Source organism: Suillus fuscotomentosus (genome assembly GCF_016647785.1).
Source record: "Suillus fuscotomentosus strain FC203 chromosome Unknown F5891scaffold_136, whole genome shotgun sequence".
Lineage (NCBI taxonomy): Eukaryota > Fungi > Basidiomycota > Agaricomycetes > Boletales > Suillaceae > Suillus > Suillus fuscotomentosus.
This window is the reverse complement of record NW_024539648.1, coordinates 18,192-44,168: the sequence shown is the minus strand read 5'-3', so window position 1 is coordinate 44,168 and position 25,977 is coordinate 18,192. Positions and strand designations below refer to the sequence as shown.

The following is a 25,977-nucleotide window of genomic DNA, read 5'->3' as shown; positions in this document are numbered from 1 at the left end:
AGTCAAGCGCAGTTTAGCTCCATGAAAAATGTGCTTTTTCCCGATAGAGTGCAACCATTTGATGAATGTCTGTCACATCGAGGTCGACGATGAAACAGTAAGTAGTCCCTATGGCATTTGGGCGCAGAACCGTCATTTTGTTAAAGCTCCCTAGAAGGATATGAATTGATACTCAGTGCTCACCAAGTTGTGTTACTTCTCTTATATCAACACCTGTTGAAATTACTGATGCTGTCGAGGACTATGTTAGTGTTCCAGTCTTTGTCACTGCGCGCCTTCCTGCTACAGAATGTGCCAAGAATGTGCAGTATTTCCAAGATGCGGACGTTCCAGGTGTAGCCTAATGAACGAAATATTCAATGAGCGCACACATTACAACTGCTTCCCTGTAGGGCTGCCCGAGCATCCGCTTGAACTTGGAGTTGTGGGGCCTATCTGATGCTTGTAGTTGTGCTGCACCAAGCTCGGGCGGCCAAACAAGTGAATTTGATGAGTGTAGGACTTCCAAATGAAAGGATCATGAACTTGTTGGCCCCATCGACATTGTCGTCTGGGCGGCCACTAATATGGAAGGAGACTGTCTTCGAGTTCTATTTTTGTCCGACTAGGGGAGATTAGGGCGGGACATGTGAACGCTGTACCGAAGAGTTTCCTTTTGCGCACTCGCAGTGCGCACACAATTCTTGATCGCTAACCACCATCATCCAAGCTAGCACACCTCTTACTTGACACAATTATTATCACTTCATGGCACTAGGCAGAATCGTGCATTATGCTGTAGACGCAGTGCTAGTTTCAACTGTCGTCGCCGGCATCCGGCGGTCGAGTGGATTCGCGTGAGTGTCTCAAGCCTCATGTCCCGCATTCAACATTAATGTGAACGACATCGGTTTCGCCCGGCTCATGTGCTCTTCAGCGTTGACACCAGTCTGATATCAGACCCAACCATGCGCTCAGTTGCTGATCGTTTCCTCGGCGTTGGCGAAACTATATTCGACATGGCCACAGCTACGTCTGTTAATAGTGATTATTTCAAGAAGGACTCGAGGAGATAGTAGACGATGTCTTGTGTACGAGCGAAGAGGTGGTCATGAAGGTCTGGCAGTCATACACCTACTAGAGATGAACCTCTCATGTCTCAGCAGAATCAAATACTCAACGGACGCCAGCGTCTCGTTATTCAGAGTAAGAGATGATGTCAATACTATTCAAAGAGCTTCCAAGTGCATGTACTGAAGTACTTTGAGGTAGTGCCCGTGAATTTTAAGATATTGGCTTGTCGTAATCCCTTCCAAATGTCCGGGAACATGGAGTGGATTTCGTGTCGGACGTTTCTGGTCTTGAGTTGACGGAGGCTGCATGCTACACTCGCAAAAGGATTCTCAACTGGATTGAATCAAAGTTGTCTCTGAAATCCGTGCTGATCAGTTCGTAAGTATCTTATAGTCACGGTGAGAGTGCACTTTTGGAATCATCGAGCTCTTATAAATCGCGTACACACTTACAGCGACTCCCGTGTGTATGTATGAGATAGTTTGTTTAGGCCACTTAGAAAGCATGAGGTATCGTTCATTCTTTGTACGGCAAATTCGTTGTCGGAGGAATAAGCATGCGACGTTGTGGTTGAATTATTAATGGGGCTCAGTTGCCGCCAATCTGTTGTCCTCCTGCCGCTGGGCAACTTGGACCACAGCTTAGAGCGAACTTGGTTGAGATCTACTGCTTCTCTGACAAATGACAGAGGCCCAGGTCATGGCGCGCGAGGCGCGGCAGAATAGACATGAACTGTAGTGCCTGAAGAGGGTCTCTGATATCATAGTGTTGGACATCACGTTCCATGACATAGATTTGCTACGTCACTCGTGAGCTTTTTCGGAAGTAGTGAGCAGAGGCAGCACGTACATTATTTGTCTTCCACACCATAGTAATTGCGCCAAGTGCGTCATCAGCGATAAGTCCGAAGACAGGCTGGTCTGTGATCCCGAGCTCGGAAAGGAAGGTGACCGCCGAAAGCAGGTAAGTGTTAGTCTAGTTCATGGAAGGCGGCCTGATGTTGAGATAGTGGAGTTATCCTAGACTCGTGACCAGTCTGAGTATACATCAATTTGAGGTGAGAATTTACAAATTGATGTATAGTCAGACTGATTACGAGTCTAGAGTTATCCCTTTCCTTGTACTCGGCCAACAGCCTCGGTGATAGGCACACAGTCGTCTTGTTCAAGACAGAGAGCCTTGGTGACCTCGATGGCTGACAACGTTTACCTGGTCGGATAAGTGCGACATAGCCTGAGAAGCTGAGACCAAAGAGGAACAGTACTAGTAGGTCTCTTGCCACCGTAGCGAGGAAGCTCGGCAAGTACATTTAACCCTGCGGCTGTTGAGTGAATCGAGATCCCAAAATCCTTGCAGTGTATGATCCCGGTGCAGGTGCTTCACGGAGAGCGCGTGGCTCTAAGGACTCGGACGCACTGACAAGACACTCGTTACTATAAGTTGGCCTACGGTCTGAGTCGGGACAGTAGAGCGGCGACAACAAGGAAGCAATGATAGCGTGCACCAGTGGTTCAGGCCAGTCTGTACGCTGGGTCACATAGTATACAACCTCGCCGAAACCCACTGTTATATAATTACAAGTTGGTGGTTAGATTACTGGCTGGTACAGGTTAGTACTTGTAATAGATTCAGTATGTATGACTTTACCTTGCTCCGTTGCCCGTGGTGTTATTTCCTTCTTCATTGCTTATAGCGTGATTTGATGTCGACTTCAGACTGAGAAAATGAACGACGGTAGGCGCTCAGACATTTAACAGCCTAGTTTGGGATGACTTTGCAAGGGGAAGTCTTAACATGATAACCTGACCTTGCGGAGTCAACGCACTCATGGACATTGAGATTTATCATGATACATTCCAGCCCAACCAAGCACATTCATTACAACACGTTTCAGTACTCTACATGCTCCTCCTCCACTAACTATGGACCTCACTTACGAATATCTTGATAAATCAAAGTGTTCCCTGCGAAAAACTAGCGTACGTATGTGAACTCATCTACTTTGTTGGTAAGGAGCGGCGTGTTGGTATCCGGAATATTGGGGCACGGATTGATGGTTCGTACCATGCATCTGAGAGAAGGGAACTGAGGGGCTTGAAGAGGATCCAGGATAGTAGGGTTGCTGTTGTGAGGTGTATGAAGAAGGCGGGACAACCGCATTCATGCTGTAAGACGCATCGTTCCGAGAATAGCTGGAGGGTTGCCACCGGTGTTGGGGCTGCACCTGGATGTGGGGGGATGGATGGGTCTTAAAATGAGTTAGAAATATGGTTTTTGGAACTGAATATATTCAAGTCACCTGGAAGGACCCGGGGTATTGACTCACTCCAGTGACTGGAGATGTAGGCTGCGGATAACGAGTCTGCTGGGTTATGGGAACAGGCTCTTGAATGGAGTAAGATGGACGTGATGTCGAAAATCCTCCTTGCTGGGGCTGATAGTGAGCAAAAGTGACGCCAGGAGTACGGGGAGCTTGAGTATAAGACTGAGAAGGCATGCCAGATGACCTTATGTCAGATTGGTGTTCGTAGCTGTATCTCCCACTTGTCGCGCCAGCAGTGTAGTAGCTTCCGTTGGGATAGCGGTCATGGGAGTAACTCTGCTGGTTGCCATAGTAGGGCTGCGTTCCGACTGAACCGTACACCGCTTTCAGATCGGTTGGCGTTGGCAATTGGCTATTGCTAAACGAAGAAGCCCTAGAACCCGACAAGTGACATCTTCTGCAGATGAAGTCCTCGGCATCCCAGTTACGCTTCGGGCGACCTGCAGTGACGTCTCGTTGGTCATGGCACCCAATATGCTGCCACTTCAAACATCGACCACAGCACATGATGGGAACACCGTCATCCTACAATTATCATAAAATGTGAGGCGCCAAGAATACGAGATGAAAAAGAGACAAACCCGGTTGATCCCTTGTCTACCGCAGACCTCGCAATCCAGCTCCCAGTCTTCGGCTGGTGTCCGCGATCCACTGCTAGCAGCGCCTGATCCATTCACGGGAACAGGAACAGACAATGTTGGAAACTTGCCCATCTGACCATGCGGTATGGCAGACGAGGAAGGTTCTTGGCTCACGACATTGATAGGCACGTTGGCGCTAGCGAGGCGTTTAGAATACGCAGGGTATGCACAAAGTACTCATACCTGGTGTCAGCTTCAAGCTCTCCAGCTTGCTTGGCTTCTCGCTCCTTCCTGCGTTGCTCTCTAGCATTCTCCCTCTTAATCCTGTCCGCTTCCTCTTTCTGTCGACGCGTTTCAGCCCTCCGAGCTCGACTCATCTTCTCATCTTCCTCTGCGCGCTTCTTAGCAGCAAGTAATTCTTGCTCCTTCTCACTTTCCTTGATAGCAATACGAGATGAGCGCTTGCGATGTACGACCGCTTCTTCTTTGCGCTTCTTCTTCTCCACCTCCTAAAATTACATTAGCATCGATGCTTCCCAAGGTTAAATGGAGCGGGATACATACCCTCAGCTCGGCAGTTATTACCGGGACTATGGTTTGCGTCAATACCTTATACAGCGACTTCTCAGCATAGTGGGTAGCTTTCTCAAATTGCTCGGGGAAGTGCTCCCACTCTTCGAGAGTGATGCAGATCTGTTCACGATGAAGGGGGGATTTAACTAATCGCTCATAAATAACTCACCGTCTCCCATTCAATAAAACCTTCGGGAAGAGATGGAAGCTCGTTGTCTTCTTCATCAATATCAATCTTGCCGTTTGGTTTATCGGGAACCGGTACGGATTCCGCTTCAGATTCTTCATCTTTAACGTCTGGTTCTTCATCCTCGTCTGCATCGGCTTCTTCTTGGGCGTCCCCTTCATTTGTATCGTCGTCTTCGCTAAGCTCCGTGAGATCGCTGACCGAGTCATCATCGCTCTCAAGCCCCGTTTTCAGCCTCGCCTTAGCTTTGGGTGGCATCTTCTCCTCTTCCTCCGTTCCATCATGTACGCTAGGAGAAAGCCATTCGTCTGGCACCTCTTGCCACTCGTCGTCTGCCAAGTTTCCGCGCAGCCGCGCACTCACGCGAATCCCGGAAGGCCGGCGTGGAGTCAAAGGTCTGGCACTAGTAGACTTGCTCCGAGCCATCTGGCGCTGGAATTCAGCGAGATCCTTCGCCTGAGCATCAAGCTTCTGATTCGCACGTGATTTAGCGGCGCGAGCACCGCGCGAACCGGACGGGCTCGAGTTTTGGGCCTGTGCTTGATTGCGCCGACGGGACGCTCTGGCAGGTGTCGTGGGTGGAGGTGTGGGCTCTGGTTCTGGGTCGACTCGCTGGCGTTTGTTGAAAGACTTTTTGCCACTGGATTTCGATGCGTTGAGGTTTGTGTGCCGCTTGCGTTTGAGTGTCTGACGTGGAGGTTCACGTTGAATCCACAAACGGTCGGCTAAACCTAGGTTAAGGCTAGGCAACGAGATGAAAAAATGGCACACACCACCTATGAGCCAGTAGGCATTACTCTTGGCGTCATATCCTATTGGCTCTATATGCTATAAAGACTAGTTAGTAAGTTAGAGAATGGAGTAGGCATGGTATTACCCATTCGGCATTCTCGTCGTCGTCTTTCATCTGAGTACGTAGACGATTAGGGTTATGGAATTGCCATTCCATAAGAGTGTGTAAGGACTCCAGTTTCTTCACTGTAGGAAGGTCGAGCCAATCAATCTGCTGCTGTAGCTGCTCGGAGTCCTGTAAGGCCTCTGAGGAAGACCCAGCGTCTTCATCCTTCGATTCATCGATCTTAGTTTCCTCTGACTTGACCTCGACCGCATCTGCTGAATCGTCTGGGACAGCGTCGCCGTCAGCAGACGCTCCGTCTTCGTGCACCATGCTTTTGATTGCCTGCTTTTGGGCCAACTGTTCTCCAGTTTCAGATGGGTATGGGGGAACTGTGGATGCGCGCGAGGACTCCGCGACATTGGTGTATATTTGCTGAATTGGTCCTATGGGATTTACATCTGGGTCCCGTCTCATATATTGCTTTCGTAAAGCAGTTTGCCAGTTATCAGCGCTGATGAATCGACATTTGTCAGATAAAAGGATTTAGACCACAGCACACGATGGAGGGAAGCTTACGATATTTTTCTGTCCTGCGTTAACGTGACGAGCAATCTTGTCATGATGCGAGACAGAACGCGGTTGGTAGAGTATGCGAGGTCATTTTCAATATCCTGTGATAGTTTGAAAGATAAGATGGTGTTCCAGAGGCAGGCAGAATCGGTACTCACGATCAAGGTCACGTCATTCACGGCAAAGAGAGTATTAAATGTGAAGAAGAACTGGCTGAAAGCAGCCCATTTCCAGTGTCGCCTGAGTTGAAGGATATTGGGATCTGCATCGGAGGCAGGAAGTTGAAAAGAGACTGAAGGTGCTTGTGGAGTGACAGAGGATGTAAGACGAGCAGAAGTGCGGCGAGGCATGCGCGCAGCTGAGTTAGGGCTTTATAAAAAGGTCGGAGATCCTTCGGCAGTTCAGGCGATGTTCCAGTGCACAACCTGTCCGGCGATTATTGGAAGGACGCTTAGAACCAAGTTTAGGCTGAAATTAGTTGTTGGTGATTTCCGTCGCCGTTACTGACGATGAGCACGACGTTTAGCAGAACAACGCAGCCTGAGGAGTCCAAGTTGGACGAATAATAGTAAACTTGAGTTCTCAACTTGGACGAATCAACGAATCGGAAACCCCCTGGGAACTTTACTTCTGATAATAATATTTGGACACAGATTTATAGGAAAATAATAATAATGACTAAGGCATATGCTGCTTTGCTTTTTTCTTTACCCTCGCCTTTGTAGTCTTGGACAGTCGTCGTATTTGTGGTGTCTGGTATCTGTAAGCTTGTCAGGTCGGACAAAAATCTGCGCATGACCGTTACTCACGTCATGTCATGCATTCCTGCAAGAGCCTTCCTGCACAGCGTGACTTTCATATAGGGCGCAAGCGTGAGCTTAGGGCTATCTTTTCATCAGCCCGAGCGTCATCATCTATACGCAAAATACGCACTGTTTTTTACCTTCCAAAGCTCTTGCTATGGTACTCGCTCGATCTTCCCCTTCTGCAGCGATCTCGCCACGTTGCTCCCATTGTAGTGCATTGTACTGATGCAGCCCTGTCAGCTGTCCTGCCGACACATCCAAGGTTTTCAAATATTCACGCTTCAGGATCTCCACGACTGAAATCAACCGAGGGATGGTAGATTGTGCAACATCGGCCGGGGAAGTGTGCAGCGTCAATGGCTTGTCAGGATTTTCCTGAACCCATGTTCTGTCAGATGAACGGTCAACGAAAGAGCCACAGAACCAACCTGGAAAAAGTCCAATCCGTGCTTGACCCAGCATCTGATTTTGCCCTGCCTCGTTATTCGTATCGAGTCCGATGGCGGGGCTGCAGGTTGCGGATCAGTCATGACCATCTCGCCGTTCATGACAACTAGAGGCGTGAGAATCTGCGTTCGTTGAATAATCATGAATCTAATTGTCCTACAAAGTACTGCACGAACGTTGTGTAAAGCGTATACCTCGTCCATCCGATTCGTTATAGTTTTATCTACATCTCAAACCGTTAACGTTCGCTGGACACTGAGTACTAAATAATCACGAACGTGTGTGACCTGATCCTGTTTTCAGTTGGGATACTTTCGAATTCGTGGTGCAGTGCTATCTTGCTTTCGCATGTCACACGTCGTTGTCTACTCAAGCAAATTCATTTACTCGAGTTTGGTATCGTCTTCTGTTTGAGTGCGGGTCGACTTGCGGTACCTTTCCAAATCTTTCTGCACCTCGAGTCCTCGACGCATTATCAACTAAGCCTCAGTGCAACATCGGCAAGATGGAGGTACACTGGTACAGCGGCTCATCCACTGAGTCACTCGTGCAAGCATGTTCAATTGTCGATCCCGAATGAATGTCTCATGGGTGCGTCTACCAGTGTTTGCATACATCCACTTCAACACTAGTACAAGTGCTAATATGTAAATGAGTGTCGGACACTGCAAGGTTTCATTAATGCATTTCTCACAGAGGCTTTCAAGTACCAATGCCTGGTGCTCGGCTGTCCGTGCTCAAGTACTAGGAGGTCGTGGAAGTCCTGCGGATGATACGGCAACTCCCCATCCTTGGCAAGAGTAAAACCATTCAAGCTCAAGTCCTTTTGCACTTTACAGTGAATGCAACGTCAGTTTAACCGATGCCAAGCTGAAAGCACGGGTCATCTAACTCACCCGTGCAACATGTACGTCAATCGTAGCCGGTAGATTTGCCAAGCCTAGGTGGGTGAGAGGTGACTCTGTGTTTACATCCACTTCAACACTCGTCGCCCGCAGTCAGACCATGTAGAAGGAAGGTCCGTCATAGTCCAGCCATCCCAAGATAAAGATTGTGTTTGCCAATGTCAATTATTACACCTGAGACGTGACAGTATTGCATAAAACCATAAAGAGCGTTGATGAGATGATGGTTTATTTGAAGTGTCTTGAAGGCGCGTTTGCATCGAATGCGTTGCTGGGAGACTAACACGGCTCTCGTCCTCACGAGGGGGGAGAGGAAAGTTGACAACAATCTGGGGGAACACAATCACCAACGAAAAAAAACTTGCACATGAGGTCCAGAGCGTGAACCAGTAACATAGAGTAAAATCCATTAGTTGTCGTGTGTACCGGGTGTGGTGTCCCATCAATAACAAAAGGCTCCTAGAGATCGTTCTGGGCCCTGTAGATCTCGTAATGTGTGCTATACACGCAGGATAATGAAATACAATAGAATAGACTCATCTGCAGAATTAACCGTGAGAGTACCAGACGTGGAGCGGGTTTTCTGTGCACAGAATTTATGTATAACGGGCGTTGGGTTGATGCCAAGAAGCAGCGCCACGCCAGCCTGTGGCAGTGTGACAAGAAAGGGTGAGAGCCAAGTGAGAGCTATCAAGAACCCCAGATAAGCTGCACCAGTCGGGTAACAATTGGATTATCAGAAGAATATAACTCAGGACACATAAGAATGACGACATAACTATAGAGTACTCTCCTCGTCAACTTCAAATCCTACTGAACATTCATCACCCTGTCTAGTAGGCCAGTGTGATATGTTGATGAGTATACTTAATGGAGCAAGAACAGCATATATTGCTGTGACGGAATTCAAGACACCGGACCAGACAACAAAAACACCGACGATGCCAGGGCGCACGAGGATGGTGCCAGTAGTCGATGTCGATGTGTTGTCACTTGTTCAGACTACAATGCGCGTATTTGGTAGAGAAAGGACCATTAGTAGGAAGGACATTCGGGATCGTGGCTCCAGTTGCTGTGTCACCACATGACAGACAAGCTACAGGCAGTGCAGCTGATGGCATCAGTATCTGAAACGTCGACGAGCAGAATATACTTGATCCAGTACAAGCACTGGATGCAGCGAACGAAATTAGATCCGTGCTGTAGCAACGCGAGATGAGCCAAGGATATATAAAGAGCCTACATAAATTGGGTTATGGACAAAAATCCAGCTCTACTACGACACACCAGATTGATGACGGCAGCACAGAGCACACTCGTCAACTTCAAACGTTACTGACCGTCCATCTTTCTGTCTAGCCACATGTCAGGATTGCTCAATGTAGGAAAACAAGCATATCTTACTGTGAAAAGGCGCTCGATGCCGGCACAGATAACCCAACCGGCGCTGACACAAACGATGCGAGTCCACACCATGGCAGTGACGGCAGTCGCGTTCTTCAAAGACAGTCGACGGATCGCCACATCTTCAGCGGATAAAACCCTGCGGATGTGGGACGTGGAGAAAAGAGCATTTGTAGGAGGACCATTCGAGGGACACAGTGACTTCGTGTTGTCAGTGGCTGTATCGCCAGACGAGAGAAGAATTGCGAGCGGTGGAGGAGATGGAGCCATCATCATCTGGGATGTCCAGAGTAAGAAAATGTTATTCAACACGCCGCGGGTGAAGCATACGAGCCGGGTATCCTCGGTGTGCTTCTCCCCCGATGGAAAAAGAATTGCAAGCGGGTCATGGGATAGCACAGTAATTATATGGGATGCGGAGACTGGCGCTGTCCTCTCAACCCCAGTGAAAATCGACAAGAATGAGGTAGATAGGTAGCAATAGACGTCTAAGTACAGAATGAGATAGATAGAAATCTAAGAAATTCGAGACGGTAAAACTCTAATTTTGTGCAAAATGCAAAGAACCTTTGCAAAGGTAAAAAAGCAAGCATGTCAAACTTTGTTTGCACACTTTGTAACGAACTTTTGACAAACTTTGCATATGCATGCAATATTGCACATGTACATGCATATTGTAGGTGCATAACTTCTTGCATTTGCACATATGTTAACTTTATCATATCCGAGTGACCGAGTCGGTGCAGTTGAACCACATGCATCTTCTCCTCCGCCCACCATGTCATTCATCCCCGCCGCGACCCCCGCTCAACACAATCACTCCCTTGTGTTTCTAGCTCGACTCGAAGCCTGATGCCATCAAGAAGCAACAGCCGAGTACCAAGCCGATGCGCGTGAGCCCCAAGATCACGGCGCGGTGAGTTCTATATATCATTTTCATAGCAAGATTAACTCTATCATTCTAGGAATCTTTGCGCCCTCGAGTGGCAATCGAACGGCAATCAAAAGGAACCAGCGAGTGTCTTCGTGACTTACTGGAATGGGTTGTCTACTGCCAACAAAGAGGTGCGTCATTTTTTTTCTTATGTTAACATCTATTTAATTCTGTCTACAATTGTTCTAGTTATACAAGCGCAAAGTATCTGTTCAGGTGAGTTCTGTTGCCTGCATTCTATCACATGTACTGACCAAGTGTCCTATAGGTGGCTTCCTCGGGACTGGTTCAAGTGGACGACAACCACGATGACTAGAGGGCATATGGCGGGATGGCGGACGAGGCGCGCAGCGAGCAGCGATACCCTACTCACCTAATGATAGCGATACCTATAGATAATGTCATTTGCTCTCATTAGATTTGTTTTTGGATCAAATCGAGTGATATTTCGTATGTAAATGTGTATCGGTAGGTCTAAACAGATCGAGAATCGTATCTAAACGTCTAAATTGTTTCTCGATGTCATTCTTTTTCCGTCTCGAAAAGTCTCATTTGTCTAAATACATCGAAATACATCGATAGATTTCATGGGCCTTTATTTTTTAGATATCTATATACGTATATCTACCCGATTCTTGTCGATTTTCACTGGGTCTCAACACTCAAGTGTCCGAGCTCGGTGGATTGTGTCGCCTTCAGCCCAGATGGGCTCAAATTAGCATGTGGAACTGTGAGGCTGTTGCAGTCAACAGCCGACACTAACAGACAACAGACACAGATACGTGGATGAGCGTATGGGATTGAGCGGTACAGTAAGAGATAAGATACGAACAAAGGGGCAGTCAGGTCTATATACTGTTCGGTGCAAACAACGAACAAACAAATGACGATGCACAAACAAGTGACGGTGTCCAATGGTAAGCCGCAGGCTTACACCCTTTCCCATCATCTTTTTGACCTCTCTTTCTCCCAAATATCCAAAGCTTCGCAGTCTTCAACCTCCCGCCTCGATAACCACTCATCGTCCTCTTTGCCGAAGCCTACCCATCTGACCAGATACTTCTTCCCGCGTCCCACCCTCCTCTCATCTACAATACGATTGATGAAGTTCTCGTGTTGGCCATCCTCTGTCACAACCGGGCCTGGCCGTGGGTGTTCGTGGGACGGGAAGAGGTTGGCGTCATTCATACGATAAGGGCGCAACTGACTGATGTGGAACGTAGGAAATATGTTGGGCGAATTCGGAAGATCCAGGGTATATGTTGAAGTCTCTGGGTGCGCGTCGAGTACGAGGTACGGTCTGTCATACCTAGGCATAAACTTTGCGACTCTCTTGTCTCCCTTTTGAATGTACTCGCGCCGGCGATGTTTGGTTGCTAACAGAACCCGATCTCCAGACTTGAACGTCATCGCGGGTGCACAATTCTTGTTGACTTGAGTTGCTTGTGAGGCCTTCGCCGCAAGCAAGTTATCTTGAGCCTCCATACATCAGGAAAAAACAAGGTGACTATATAGTACTATATAGCCAGGGTAGACTGTATAGCCAAATAGCTATCCCCCCTCTATATAGCATGTGAGGCAACTATGTAGTACTACGTAGTACTATATAGTGCTATGTAGAACCAGGTAGCGCTACTATGTACTACCATAGTTCCCTTAAGTTCTACTACAGGCAGCTACATAGCACTACATAGTTCATGTAGCGCTACTACTGCCAGCTTCAAGCAGCTATATAGTCACACATATCACATATTAGTAGTAGTAGTAGCACGTGGAATCGCGAAAACAATTGAATTTGAATGCCTAATAATGAACCAGCAAGCTATTTTACGACTTGCTAGCCTCCGCATCATCCTGTTCCTCAAGTTGGTACTCTCGGATGGCATCTTCGAATGCCGCGTCACTGATCCGGGATGCAGACGACAAGATAGTGAGGGTGTCAACACCTGCATGGACACTTCAAAGCATGAAAGTAAGAATATCATTTTGAAAAAGAACACTGTTCAATGCACCGAGCCACGTCGTGCAGATTGACACGAATTTTGTCGAGGAGTTTGTAAGGCGCCGTCCGCTCGTTGAAGCGCTGCAAGGAGCAGAAATGTCCATGGTAGACAGTTCCATAAGTAGCCGATGTGAATTTGATATCTTCCTTCAGACCTTGTAACCATTCGTTGATACAACATTCGATCTACCAGTGATTCATCAGCGCCATCAAATTGAATATAGAATAAGAGACTCACAGTTGTAAGCACAAGAGCGATAACTTCGACGGGCATAGGATTAAAATATTTATGGTGGATGACGCCTTCGTCGTGTCGATTCGCGAACCACATGATGTTGATGCCCAGTTGCAGTAACTCTGTCTTGTAGATTCCCTTCTTTGACTTCCAATCCTATTAGTCCAAAGAGTTAGTACTTGAAATACCATGTAGATCATCAAAATATGTACCTTGAAAGCAAATACAGAACTGTCTTTCAAAGACTCTGCTAGATCCCTATTCTGTCGTATCACATCGTTGGAATTGCTCAACTGGAAACCGAAAAAAGATGCTGTCAGTGAACACATTTTCATTTTGAGTTCCCCATGAACTTGTGATGTGCGGGTCAATAGCTTCGCAAAGTATGATATAGTAAATCAGTTGAAGAACACACGGAGATCAGACGACTCACCATTTTGACACCTGAAGGTGTCAATTTGACATTGATGCCTTTGATTTGACATGCCTCATGCCAGGCTGCTTTTGCCAACTGCATCTTGACAGCAATGTTCTCGGGAAATGGCGCCTGGGAGACTATCAGACACCGGAAAATACAGGCTGCCGTCCCCAAAATCTCTTTGGACACATCATCGAAGTCGCTGACTTTCATGCGATGGCGTGAACCATCTGAATTTTTCTTGATCTTCGGCAGTACCATGCCATCATCCAAAGTCTCCGAGTCGTCAAGTGGATGCTTGGACCCTTGAGCTATCGGCAACAGTTCTTCAGCGATGTAGTCGTTGTCCTCGTCATCAATGTGGTCTTCAGGTCGGCAAGACTCACGGTCTGTTGACTCATCTGACTCGGAGTCATCGGATGGACTTGAAGTCGGAGCTGCTCGATAGTAGTAGAGGCAGATTAGTCTTAGTATACAATCAAAAGACTAGACACATACCTGTAGTAGTAGCCTTGCGCATGGCACTGGCGTTGCGCGACACTGGGGGTATTTTACCAGCACTGAATGTCAGTACCTTTGATTTGGACTGGGACAGCTTGGACACCATGTCGCAATCTGAGAACTAAATAAAAAATTTAATCAGTGATTATTCTGAGTTGCATCAAAGAAAATGGGTGAACGTACCATATTTTCTTCTGCCCTATCAATGTCGCTACGCAGCTCAGATGGCTCTTCCTTGAAGCTGTTGGGATCAGCATCGTAAGCAGCCCTCAGTGCTTTTTTCTTCTGTTTTTCTATCTTCTTTTCCTTGGTTTCTTGGCGATAGGTGACGTGCTGAGACTCAGAGACTGTAGAGTCGCTAGTGAGTGAGACATTCTCGCTCAATATTGTCAGGGCTTACCACGGTAGTTTTCTTTTTCAGTCGGGCGTCACTGTTGACCACTTGCGGTGCGTGTAGGTGGTGGTACTCATTGTGCTGGTTGCATGTCCTTCAATTTTGCGTGCTTCGAGGCGACCTTGCGACTGGTAGCCATGGTTGTCTGCAAGGGAACATTAGCTCACAGTAAGCTGATTTTATAGCGCTATGAAAGACATAAACAAAGACATCTAAACCTTGAATTTTTTTGTTGATTTCAGGGCGTGTAAAATTCAGAGCTAAAGCTGTGATCAACAGATGGAAAATGATAAAAGCAGCGAGTGTACCGTTACTGCAGTGCAACATTTCCCTACCATGGTTATCTCAGTCTACAAGCGGTATGTAGTCTGCATCAAACACTCACCGGCGTGCTCTGACAAATTGTATAGTCCAGTGTCCCCAGCCATAGGCGACAAAACCACTACCAGTAAAAATGGAAATATTATTGTCAAAAGGTTAGTTGCATGTCTTCATCACAGCCCCAATGCTCACCGGCTTGCAGGCCAAAGCTTGATGAGCCTATGTATCCACTTCCTCCGCCGTTTCACCAAATGCCCAGCCCTGTCATGGTTAGTCAGTCCTACTTGCAAAAACTAATTATGGAGCATTGGGAGGCGGAATTGAAGAATTGCGAGCATGCAAAAAAGTTGCAGCTCTTGGAAATGGTGCCGGGTCCAGCTCTCACCTTACTGCAAGCAAACTTGTGAAGACTCATTGTAGAGCGCTGGGAGGCAGAAGTGAGGCACTGTGAGGAGGCCAAATGGGCGCAACTGTTTGAATTAGTGCTTGCCGCCCATGGTATATCGAGACTAGTGTAGTGTGGCACAGTAACCAGGGCAGGGCCTGCATTTTAAAATCACTTATTAGTAATCAGTAGTCCAAACCAGTGATAGAGGATAGAGTCGGACAGTGATTCTGGATCAGCACTGTCGACTGAGCAATCTTCAAGGGGGAGAGACATACCTTGAGTCGTATGACCTCGATGTCATCCGCTGGATCCACCGTGACAGGCCTGAAGTGCGCACCAGATCGGTGCCTCCATGAAAGGGTTAGTTACAGGGCCTGCCTTGAAAAAAAACTCATTAAAAATATTACGAAGTTAGAAAGCAACCTCAGAAACACTCACCATAGAGCAATCTTCGCTGTTCTCGAGTCATACGACCTCAATGTCATCCATTGGATCCCCCATGACAGGCCTGAAGCGTGCAAACAAGTTGAATCCACCGTGACAGGCCTGAAGCGCGCAAACAAAAGTCGTCTCCAAGAGTCGTCTCCAAGGGTAGTGTAGTGTGCCGGCAGGGCCTGCCTTTAAAAAAGAACATCAAAAAATGTTTTGAAGTTAGCAAGCACCCCACTCACCATGCCTCACTGTGATTTCTGTGCCAAGGAGATGGGCTCAAAGGGAGGTGTCAGGAGACATATCAATAATCAACCTGACTGTAGAAGGCAGTGGGAGCTGCTGGTTGAAACTCAAAAAGACATTAGCGCACCTCAGGCTCATTTAGGAACATTAAACCAAGCCGACACCAACAGTGACTCAGCTCATGCTGACTCATATTCCTCGTATTCCCCCCATCACCGCTCACGCTCTGAGTCTTTCAATCCCGATCATCCAGACAACCCAGCAGTGCCAAAACATCAGAGGGTGACCATTGAGGAGGTTGAAGATGAGGACCACGCACAATATTTTGAACAATGTGTTGGCGCTGGCCAAACACTGCGTGAAGGCAAAACTGGCTTTGAGAGGTTTCAGGAGTATAAGGAGTGTATGGGCAAGGACAAATGGGCTCCCTTCGATGGTGGGTACGTACCAATCATTGCCTGTCATATCTGCAAGGCAATTAACTTCAGGTCACAAGGGAGGAATGGGGACTCGCCGAATGGCTTGTTAAAAACCTTGGCCAGACTCGAACAGACGAGTTTCTGAAATTACCGATAGTAAGTTCAAGTTTAGTGTTGAATTTTGAAGGATTTGTACTCACCATGGCGATAGACACAAAACCAAACGAAACCTTCTTTTCACAATAACAGATCTTTCCTCCAGAAAGTCGATGAGCTTCCACACGCGACAGCCTGGAGTTGCAAAAAGGTTAAGGTCCAGGGAAATAAAACAGATGAGAAGGGCCAGACGCTGCATGAAGAAGTCGAAGTCTGGATGCGAGATCCTGTCAAGTGCGTCAAAGACCTCATTGGAAATCCATTGTTCCGTGATCACATGGTGTACACACCTGCGCGAGCATACAGAGACCCAGCAGGACTTCACCGAGTAATTGATGACATGTGGACGGCTGACTGGTGGTGCGACAAGCAAGTAAGTACACCCGGAAAAGCGAAAATGATAAGTACTTACCTATGGCGTCTAGAAACTGTTGCCGAAAGGTGTGACAATCGCACCCATAATTCTTGTGTCCGACAAAACTTGTCTGTCGCAATTTCGAGGCGATAAATCAGCGTGGCCCATGTACCTAACCATTGGAAACATTGCAAAAGAGAAGAGGCGGCAAACATCAGCGTGAGCAACGGTCCTTATAGGATACTTACCTGCTGGAAAACTTGATTGCTTTACTTCTGACGCGCGCTCCCTTGCTGGTTACAGGCTTTTCCACCACTGCATGTCCTTGCTCCTCAAACCCCTCGTTGCTGCCGGTTGAAATGGTGTTGAGATGGTCTGCACTGACTCGTTAATCTGTCGAGTCTTCCCCATCCTTGCTGCTTATGTAGCCGATTTCCCAGAACAATGTCTTGTTGCATGCTGTAAAGAAAATCGGTGTCCGAAGTGTTTGGTCGCTGCCGATGAACGAGGGGATCCGTTGACTTCGCAGATGCGGGACCCTGAGGTGACAAAAGATATATTAGAGAAGCGGAAGAATGGTCAGCATCCAATTCAATTCAACGACAATGGATTATGCGCCGTCTTCAACCCATTCTGGGCAAATCTCCCTCACGCCGACATCTTTCTTGCCTTCACACCTGACCTCCTCCACCAGGTCCATAAAGGTGTCTTGAGATTGTCGGTGAAGATGAAATGGACTCACACTTCAAAGCAATTCCAGATTACCCTGGACTTCGGCACTTCAAGAAGGGTATCTCGACTGTGAGACAGTGGACGGGTACAGAGCATAAAGAAATGCAGTGTGTCTTTGTTGGTCTGCTCGCTGGTGCTGTCCCAAGGTAAGCATTAGTAAGCCGTGCTCAACAAAGGCTGTACTGACACAATTAATGCTAGTCGAGTCTTAGTAGTTGCACAAGCCATTCTAGACTTTTCATATTATGCACAGCTTCGAATGCACACTGCTGAATCCCTCGATGGTCTGGAGAGCGCGCTTGCGGTGTTTCACACCAACAAAGACATCCTGCAAGAGCTTGAAGTTCGCGAACACTTCAACATTCCTAAATTACATCAAATCTCACACTTTGTTAAGTCCATCACTCTATTTGGTTCCACCAACGGTTTCAACACTGAGCTTCCAGAACGACTACACATTGATTTCGCAAAAGACACCTATCGTGCCAGCAACAAACGCGACTACGAGGAGCAAATGGCCTTATGGCTTCAATGGCAGGAAGCTGTATTCCTACGTAGTTCTTACTTTGATTGGTTGTTGGAACGATCCCAGTCAGCCACAGTGTCCAGTCACACATATCCCAACCGCAGAAATGACTTGGATTCAGACTTGGACGCCGAGATTGAAGAGTTTGCTGCCCCCACAAACACCATTCTGTCATCCCCCACTGCGTCATCCTCCACTGATGTGATCCGTATTCTTGCCAAGCATCCTCCACACCCTCGGCAGTCCGTTGATCGCCTCATCACTGCACATGGCGCCACCATGTTTCTCCCCGCCCTCAAATCTTTCATGCGCGAGCACATGCCACATAATAACATCATCCCCGGTCCACATGACCAGTTTGATGTTTATCGACAAGTCATCATAGTTACCCCGCCTGATCCACACACCAGTGACTCACCAAAGCAGTGGCACATTAGAGTGACACCTGAAGTGCAGCCTGGTCCTGCCAGCCGAAAACCTTGGTCCCCCGCTAGATTCGATATGGCGCTGATAAGTGATGGTGCTCGGACGACGAATTTGCGGACACTCGAAAGTAAGCATTGGTTACTATTCAATGCTTCAATGTCACACTGACTGAAATGGATACTGTACTAGGTGTGCGAGTTGCACAAGTTCATATCATCTTTACCCTCCCTCGTCAGTTTCTAGTTGGAATGAACTCCCGAGCACTAGCTTATGTCGAGTGGTTCACACCACTTCGGGAGCCAGATCCCTCCTCTGGCCTGCGTCAAGTGTTGCATTCAACTCATCAGCTGCATCAGAATGCAGCCGTGATCCATCTTGATGAAATGGTTCGTCCGTGTCACCTCATTCCAAAAATGGGACCATCTGTTGACCCTGGGTGGACGAGCGCAAACGTCTATGAGACGGCACATGATTTTTATTTTAATACTTTTATTGACCTTGAAACATTTTGTATTTCCACTTGTAGTGACTAGAACTAACTACTGCTGCTACTGTGCTACAATGACTACAGATTGCTACTACCGTCACCTGAAGCTCTACATAGTCCTGGTTTCGGCTACACCAGTTATGTAGTACTATATAGTAGCCTGGATGTCTACATAGTACTACACTGCCTATGTAGCGCTATATAGCTGCCACTATGACTATGAGGATTTGGTATTTTTCCTGATGTAACATCATGTTTGAGCTGTGAAAGCAGTGCGTTGGCCCGTTGCTCCTCCAGTGTCTTCGTCATCTGTATGTCTTCTTCTTCCACTATTGCAGGTAGCATGCGCGGTGATCTTCCAAGATGTAGCTGAAAGGCGGAGAAACCGGTACTGGCGTTTACGGAATTCATGATGTGAAAGTGGACCCTTGGAAGCGCGCGCACCCATCCTGTGTGATTTCTGTCCACAAAGTACCGCAGACATTGGTTGACCGACTTGTTAGTATGCTCGCTAGTGCCATCAGTCTCTGGATGGTACACTGAAGACATCTTTAATTTAATTCCTGTTAGTTTATGCAACGCACACCAGAATTTCGACAAAAAGATCTTATCGCGGTCAGACACAATCTCTTTCAGCAGTCCATTCTCACAGTACCAATTGTCGAAGAAGAGTGATGCGAAATGTTCTGCACTGACGTTGTCCTTGCACGGTACAAGTCTAATGTCTGCGTTCAAACGATCAGTCATTGAAATGAGCATATTATACCTGCAGTCTTCAGGCAGTGGACCAATAAAATCGATCGCCACAGAGTCACTATGGCCTTCAGGAATAGGCAGCGGGTGCAGTGGCCCAGGCGTCGTGGTAGTCTTTGACTTGTTCCTCATGCACTCCGCGCATGAAGGAATGTATGATTCTATAAGCTCTTTTCTCATGTTGGGCCAATAATATGACCCACGTAACAGTGCATAAGATTTATCAGTGCCAAAGTGCCCAGCGGCATCATGAGCGGTGTGAAACAGGTGCTCACGCAAGTTGTCAACCCTCGGCACCACTAAACGATCCGCGACATAGAACAGCTGTTACAGTCACTACGTGAGCCCCCAGCTACACGACCAGCCCTCTGCCACCTTGCACGGCAACGACACGATACCCAGGCCTTTAGGCCTTGATGACAGACGACAGATAGAAGAGAAGCCCGGAAGATGCCGGCTTAGATAAGCGGTCTGGACCGCTATGACGAACAGATGACGACATAGGTCTAGAAGACCTATTTATGATATCAAGATAGAAGGCAAGCCTCGTGTTGCCTCATGTACTGGTAGAAGGACGCCTCGCGGTCCTTATCCTAGATAGAAGCCTGCCTCATGCATGGTATCTCTGACTCGATAGATAAGCAGATTAGAACCCAGCTTCAAGCTGAGCTTAGATACGATAGAGTAGCCTTATATAAGGTCGACGATTAAAGTAGATGTTCCTTACTTTAATCCTACTGGGTTTTACCTCGAAACCTTTGTCTTGCTAAAGCTACCTGCTTGACATCAGATCCGTACCTTCAGAAGGACTTGAGACCCCTTCTGCCTGTAAACCGCTATCATCGTTCGCCTCCACAAATGTACGCAACTCCTGCTCTTCTGTAGGAGCCGACCTCGGACTCTCAGCACGAGATATCACTGTTGTGATCGTCGCTGTTAGATCATCCCAGTCCGCACGCGACACACGTCGTAACAACAGCCCTCCCTCTCCTTTCCTCAGTCCTGGCAAGGAGCCCACCAGTCCACTTAAGTGTCGACACCATGGATCCTCGTCATAGCCTTTGAGGATCCTCACATGCAAGTTTGGGTTGCTCTGAATTGTCAATATGGCTGCGCATGTGTCCGAAGACGTACCACCCTCGCTACGACGTGACAACGCGTCTGCCGCAGCATTATCCTCGCCCTTGATATAGTGAATACTTAAGTCGTATTGCGACATGTATTCGGACCAATGCGCCTGCCTCCTTGAAAGATCCCGTTGCATCGCGAAGTTCTGTAGGGTCCTATGATCAGTGTAAACCTCAATGTGTGCACCAAGAAGTTCCAGCCTCCACTTCTTCAATGCCCAGATAATAGCCAGCAATTCCTTTTCGTGCACCAGGTAGTTAAGTTCAGCCGTCCTCAATTGCGTGGAATCGAACGCAACTGGATGCACCGATTTGCGAGTATGTCCCCACGAGAGCATAGCACCGGTGGCATAGTCCGAAGCATCGCACGTCAGGAATATTTTATTATCCCCTGGATTATCATGGTCAATAGTTGTTAGACACTTCGGACTTACTACTAGCTCCTTGATTGCGACGAAAGCATCCTCGTGCGCTTTCGACCATTGTGGAAATTTAAGTTCAGCTGCTTTCATCGTGAGCGCATTGAGTATTCTCGCGTGTTTCGCGACATTTGGAAGGTGCTCTGCAAGGTATCTAACCATACCCAGGAATGACCTAACTTCTGTCGCCTTCCTCGGACGTGGCCAATCCAGAATACGAGCCACTTTCGACCCGTCTGCTTCAATACCTCAAGCCGAGATGTGATGCCCTAGGAAGTCAATTTCGGCATTAAATAGTGAGGTCTTTTTTAGCGAGCAGAACAAGTGCGCCTTTCGCAGTGCCTCTAGCATTTTTTCAATGTTTGCTTCATGTTCAGATGTCGTTTGAGACCAGATGATAATGTCATCAAGGTAGACATGGCAGATTTTCCCGATGAGATGTCGCAGGGCTGCCGTCATGCGCCATTGATGGACAGCGGGCGCATTGCACACGCCCATAGGCATTACTGTCCATTTGTACTTCCCCCATGGCGTATGGATGGCCAGGTACTTCATATCGTCGGGATGCACGCGTGTCTGAAAAAATGTGTTAGTCATATCAATCTTTCCGAAGACCTTCCCTTTAGTGCAGTCCTTCAGAATTTCGTCGATACGTGGCAAGGGGTGGTTGTCTGCCACTGTATTGATGTTTAGTCGCCGGAAATCGTTAACCCAGCGCGGCAGCACCGTGGGATCCGGTTTTGGAATGATGAACAAGGGAGATGACCACTCGCTGTCCAAATGCCTAAGTCTTCCGCTTTCAACGTGTGAATCTAGCAGAGTCTTCCAGGCAGCCCTATACTTCTTTGGGCAGTTGTAGGATCATAGTTGGACTACCTTGTTAGCATCTTTTAGGTTCAAGCAGAACAATACATCACTCAGCATAGTGTCATTATGCGGGATATCCACTGGGAACCGGTCCTCAAATTTGGACTTATATTTTGTGTCGAGGTCCTTCAGTTCATCCTCGTACACCAGGTTGTCGATACGTGCTTGTATTGTGGCCACGACGTCTATGCCGTTGACTGCCTCGCACTCGTCATCAATGATGTCCTTCCATTCGGGAAGGACCGCCTTCAGTTCGCTCACTACATTCCTCTTCGCCCACAGCAAATCCGGTCCCCACGATCCTTTTGTCCGTGACTGAACAGGAGGAACCACAATAGGCTGTAGAAGATCGTAGTTAGCGTCTTTAGCAATACATGTACGCAGCTCGTGATCAACCACAATTCAATTGTGCTGGAGGAACGGTCCTCCCAATAACAAGGCATACAAAGATTCAGAGCAACAATAGCCCGTACAGTCCGTGATCTGTAAACATGGTCCATAGAAGTACATGAAAGCTTGACGTATTGCGAAAGGAGAAATTGTTTTTTGTCCTTCAAGAATGCAATGGACACTAGCAACGGCTTGGCGAGTTGACAACAATGTAAACCGAGTTTGTTGGCGAGATCTTCACCAATAAGAACTAAGGATGAACCGTGATCAATCAGTGCCGACACTTGGACAGAAGAAGAGACATTGGGACTGTCTACCAGACAATCCCACCGGAGGTGAGGAGTTTGTAGTGGGGCGACGCACTCATCGTCCGAGTCAGTGCCATCTCCCAACACTGCAGACGGCATAACTACAGCGACCGTGTCGCTCTCCTCCTCAACCTCGACCAAAGCCACCACATTCTTCTTACTCTTCTTAGCGGCTACTGCCGCTGCAGTCAGAGTCTTGTAAGACGCTCCATCAGGAAACCCTTTGACACAGTTTGATGATGTGTGGCCTGCAAATGGCTCTCTGCACTTAAAGCATCCATCGTTCTCCCTCAACAGGAGGTGTTCGCCGTCAGTGAGAGAAGGTAGGCGAGTGAACGTCTTCAAAGTCCCTGTACCCTTTGAGGTCGTGGAGCTCTTCGCCGCATAGCGGTTGCTAGAACTTGTCGTCCCAGCCTTCTTCTCGATGTTAGAGCGTGCCTGCTCGGTGCACAGAGCTGTTTCAATGGCTTCCTTCTGCCTTGCTAGGTAATGCAAACATTTTTCGTCAAGGATCCGCACCTTCTTGATCCATAACCGAAGGTCGTCCTCCACAATATTCTCCGCATGATAGCCGGCAGCTAGTTTGACGTTCATGTGAGATTCTAAGTGATATAGAACATTAACGTCTGTTAGGTGAGAGGCTGTGCCTCGGAGGAGAGTGTTCTGGCTTTGTACGTCGATTGCCCACTCGCTGAATGGGCGTTGTCCCTGCGTAGATGCTAACATCTTACGCCAAACGATATCTGCCCACCCAGACGGCAACCAAACCCGACATACTTCCGCCATGTACTCCTTGAATGTCATAAGGTCCATCTGCTCCTAGTTCGTAAGGTACCAATCTTGAATTCGCGGGTCTTGCATCCCCCAGGCAATCTTCTTCACCATATCGTCCTCAGCGATGTTCTTATGCATGAAGAATTGGGCACAGCCCATTTCCCATGATTGCAGGGCCTCCAGCGTCACTTCGCCCATGGTGAGGAAGGGGGGTTTGTTTGTGGAAGATTGTTCTACACGTGCCACCTTGGAGGACATCTTAGGGTTGGCGTGTGTTTTGCAGCTAGAGTCGGTTGAGTCCGAATCTGTGGATATATGCGCGTCATTTGAGGCGCGCATTCTCAGATCCCCATGAGAAGATACGATGGAAGTGAGGGGCGATAGTTCGTGATCGATAATAGGTGACAACCAACTCGGTGAGTTGTTGTTAAGTGTTGCTCCAAGCCTAGAGTGACTCCTTGTTGTGATGGACGATGGAAGAACAGGAATACGCGTACGGCAGGGAGGCAGTTTGAGTTATGTACCACGGGTTGACCCACAAGGCCAATACCCGACGGTGCGGTTTGAATTATGTAATGGTGTGAATGGTGCGGTGAACAGAGTAGTTACGCTCAGTGAACGTAAAAAACAAGTGTGAGGCTGTTGCAGTCAACAGCCGACACTAACAGACAACAGACACAGATACATGGATGAGCGTATGGGATTGAGTGGTACAGTAAGAGATAAGATACGAACAAAGGGGCAGTCAGGTCTATATACTGTTCGGTGCAAACAATGAACAAACAAATGACGATGCACAAACAAGTGATGGTATCCAATGGTAAGCTGCAGGCTTACAGGAACATGGCGCAACATTCGGGTTTGGAGCACCGATAACGCCGAGCTCCTTCTCGAAATCGACGCTCATGAAGAATTCGTTCTCAGTGTTGTGTGGTTGCCTGACAGCCAGCAACTTATCTCTGCATCAGCGGACAAAACAATCAAGTTTTGGGACTCGTCGAATGGGGCACAAATCGGTCAACCTTGCACTTCCTACATTAGGTCACTTGCCAATTCTTCCGATGGCTCTTTCATTGCCACTGCCTCGGGAGATAAGACTATGCACCTGTGGAGCACAAGGTCATACCAACAAATAGAACAAGCACTCGAACACACCGCATTGGTTTTCTGTGTTGCAATTTCTCCCAGTGGAGAACTGCTTGCGAGTGGAGACAAGTATGGAAATCTTCAACTCTGGTCTATCGAGAACACACTTTGCGCAGCATTAGGGACCGATTCCTTGTAATTGGCACATCGAAGTAAGGTGAAGTTGGACCAAAAGCTTTATGCGGAGGCCCTTTCCGATGCAGAAAAGGTGCGGACGATATCCGTTGTTGTTCTCACATTTGTGATTATGTTTGTAGGTTGTTGAGCTTAACTCTTCATCTTATCTTGGGTACGAATTGAAGCACACAGCGCTTCGTGGATCACAGCGTTATGATGATGCATTCGAGGCCTTCAAAATCATGCTCTCCAAATTGGACGATGCACCCGACCCACAGATACGACGTAAGCTCCATGGAACTCAAGCGCCAACTTGAAGATGACTTACAGTTTCTGCAGAGCTACGCCAACAATTCATCAGCCCATCTGAAGTAGAAGATGCTATTCGACGAGCCATCCACACCCAACTGGAAAATGCTCCACTTCGTCTAATCAACACCTCTACTGGACATTTGTGCAATCGAGACGCGCAGATCAATGCATTCACGGAGAGCACAGAGTACAAAGAGCTTCTACATTCGTTGGTGATGCATGCCCTGCTCCAAAGGGAACCCTTCAAAGAAGCAGTCACGAAGTACTTTAGTTGGGTCATGTTATCTCATAGATGGGAAAGGAACGAGCCGCTGCTGCAAGATATTCAGGGCAGGGGCATATATGACTTGGATCTGGTCAGGACCGTGGTGAAGTTGCAGAAGTTCTGCAAAGTTGTGCGTGATATGGGGCATCATTGGGCGTGGAGCGATACGTGCTGCATCGACCAGAACAACAATGTTGAGCTCCAGCAATCAGTCAACTCCATGTTCGTCTGGTATCACCACTCAGCGCTCACCATCATCTACCTATCGGATGTTCCTCCTTCATCAGAGTCTGGTGCGCTCGCAAATAGCACTTGGAACACGCGAGGATGGACCATTCAAGAGTTCCTTGCTCCTAAAATTGTTCTCTTCTACCAAGCAGATTGGACCCCATATCTCGATGACCGCTCACACAACCACAAGGAGTCTGTCAGTATCATGAGGGAGTTGGAGCGTTCAATGGGCATAAACACGTGGGCTAGTGTTGTGGGCAGAACGGCAGAGTTCTGCCAACAGCTTTGGCAATACCGGTTTTGCCAGGCAGATGGCAGAAGGTTCTCAATAGTGTACTGGCAGAACCTGGCAGAAGCACAACAGTCGCGGAGAGTGATCTTTTTAAAGTTAACAATAACTGTGCATTGTTCGATTTGAATAAATCATCACAACTTCGAGCGCTTAGGAAAAGTTTCTAACAACTCCAATCGTTATTTTTGGAAGTGTAAGGACTGTGGTGATAGTGACGACTCTCCTGGTGGACGTATCCAAGGCCGTGACAACCTCCTTCCCAATCATATCGCAAACAAGTGCACAAAAGTCAATTCTGCTCTTCGGCAACAAGCATGTTC

At 47.8% G+C, this 25,977-nt stretch overlaps 10 protein-coding genes across 10 annotated transcripts; 5 read left to right on the top strand and 5 right to left on the bottom strand.

Annotated features, from left to right (window-relative positions):
• The first annotated feature begins 660 nt into the window (after positions 1–660).
• F5891DRAFT_1070890 (DUF1748-domain-containing protein) lies at positions 661–1,373 on the top strand. Its single transcript, XM_041363287.1, has 4 exons — positions 661–836; positions 917–1,096; positions 1,146–1,197; positions 1,252–1,373. The coding sequence occupies exons 1-2, from the start codon at positions 748–750 to the stop codon at positions 1,053–1,055; spliced, it is 228 nt and encodes a 75-aa protein (XP_041217870.1). The 5' UTR covers positions 661–747; the 3' UTR covers positions 1,056–1,096; positions 1,146–1,197; positions 1,252–1,373.
• A 343-nt stretch (positions 1,374–1,716) lies between these two features.
• F5891DRAFT_964625 (uncharacterized protein) lies at positions 1,717–2,019 on the bottom strand (the record flags this gene model as incomplete). The annotated part of the gene is made up of 2 exons (XM_041376111.1): positions 1,717–1,851; positions 1,903–2,019. Coding segments are annotated over 2 exons (252 nt in total), but the record flags the coding sequence as incomplete, so codon positions are not given.
• Positions 1,747–2,419, bottom strand: F5891DRAFT_1070887 (uncharacterized protein). The gene is made up of 3 exons (XM_041363286.1): positions 2,158–2,419; positions 1,903–2,110; positions 1,747–1,851 (listed from the first exon to the last, which is right to left on the bottom strand). The coding sequence occupies exons 1-2, from the start codon at positions 2,360–2,362 to the stop codon at positions 2,073–2,075; spliced, it is 243 nt and encodes an 80-aa protein (XP_041217868.1). The 5' UTR covers positions 2,363–2,419; the 3' UTR covers positions 1,747–1,851; positions 1,903–2,072.
• Positions 2,420–2,887: 468 nt separating this feature from the next.
• F5891DRAFT_1070884 (uncharacterized protein) lies at positions 2,888–6,715 on the bottom strand. The gene is made up of 10 exons (XM_041363285.1): positions 6,284–6,715; positions 6,132–6,226; positions 5,595–6,066; positions 5,491–5,545; positions 4,700–5,442; positions 4,522–4,650; positions 4,201–4,466; positions 3,958–4,153; positions 3,353–3,901; positions 2,888–3,301 (listed from the first exon to the last, which is right to left on the bottom strand). Exons 1-10 carry the CDS (start codon positions 6,473–6,475, stop codon positions 3,047–3,049), a joined length of 2,952 nt encoding a protein of 983 aa, XP_041217867.1. The 5' UTR covers positions 6,476–6,715; the 3' UTR covers positions 2,888–3,046.
• An 11-nt stretch (positions 6,716–6,726) lies between these two features.
• Positions 6,727–7,562, bottom strand: F5891DRAFT_1070881 (uncharacterized protein). The gene is made up of 4 exons (XM_041363284.1): positions 7,360–7,562; positions 7,059–7,306; positions 6,935–7,009; positions 6,727–6,885 (listed from the first exon to the last, which is right to left on the bottom strand). The coding sequence occupies exons 1-4, from the start codon at positions 7,477–7,479 to the stop codon at positions 6,804–6,806; spliced, it is 525 nt and encodes a 174-aa protein (XP_041217866.1). The 5' UTR covers positions 7,480–7,562; the 3' UTR covers positions 6,727–6,803.
• A 1,995-nt stretch (positions 7,563–9,557) lies between these two features.
• F5891DRAFT_1282566 (WD40-repeat-containing domain protein) lies at positions 9,558–10,937 on the top strand (the record flags this gene model as incomplete). The annotated part of the gene is made up of 5 exons (XM_041370542.1): positions 9,558–10,153; positions 10,524–10,603; positions 10,653–10,752; positions 10,811–10,837; positions 10,890–10,937. The coding sequence occupies exons 1-5, from the start codon at positions 9,647–9,649 to the stop codon at positions 10,935–10,937; spliced, it is 762 nt and encodes a 253-aa protein (XP_041217865.1). The 5' UTR covers positions 9,558–9,646.
• A 1,689-nt stretch (positions 10,938–12,626) lies between these two features.
• Positions 12,627–13,618, bottom strand: F5891DRAFT_1070873 (uncharacterized protein; the record flags this gene model as incomplete). Its single annotated transcript, XM_041363283.1, has 4 exons — positions 13,292–13,618; positions 13,071–13,232; positions 12,862–13,014; positions 12,627–12,809 (listed from the first exon to the last, which is right to left on the bottom strand). Coding segments are annotated over exons 1-4 (744 nt in total), but the record flags the coding sequence as incomplete, so codon positions are not given.
• An 889-nt stretch (positions 13,619–14,507) lies between these two features.
• F5891DRAFT_986912 (uncharacterized protein) lies at positions 14,508–15,236 on the top strand (the record flags this gene model as incomplete). The annotated part of the gene is made up of 5 exons (XM_041377839.1): positions 14,508–14,530; positions 14,582–14,647; positions 14,695–14,765; positions 14,913–14,990; positions 15,142–15,236. 5 exons carry the CDS (start codon positions 14,508–14,510, stop codon positions 15,234–15,236), a joined length of 333 nt encoding a protein of 110 aa, XP_041217863.1.
• A 316-nt stretch (positions 15,237–15,552) lies between these two features.
• Positions 15,553–18,702, top strand: F5891DRAFT_1131630 (uncharacterized protein; the record flags this gene model as incomplete). The annotated part of the gene is made up of 11 exons (XM_041364692.1): positions 15,553–15,889; positions 15,920–15,995; positions 16,052–16,130; positions 16,186–16,503; positions 16,556–16,704; positions 16,789–16,828; positions 16,856–17,189; positions 17,213–17,363; positions 17,419–18,296; positions 18,359–18,495; positions 18,517–18,702. The coding sequence occupies 11 exons, from the start codon at positions 15,553–15,555 to the stop codon at positions 18,700–18,702; spliced, it is 2,685 nt and encodes an 894-aa protein (XP_041217862.1).
• A 5,409-nt stretch (positions 18,703–24,111) lies between these two features.
• Positions 24,112–24,579, top strand: F5891DRAFT_964621 (WD40-repeat-containing domain protein; the record flags this gene model as incomplete). Its single annotated transcript, XM_041376110.1, has 1 exon — positions 24,112–24,579. One exon carries the CDS (start codon positions 24,112–24,114, stop codon positions 24,577–24,579), a length of 468 nt encoding a protein of 155 aa, XP_041217861.1.
• Between the last annotated feature and the right edge of the window lie 1,398 nt (positions 24,580–25,977).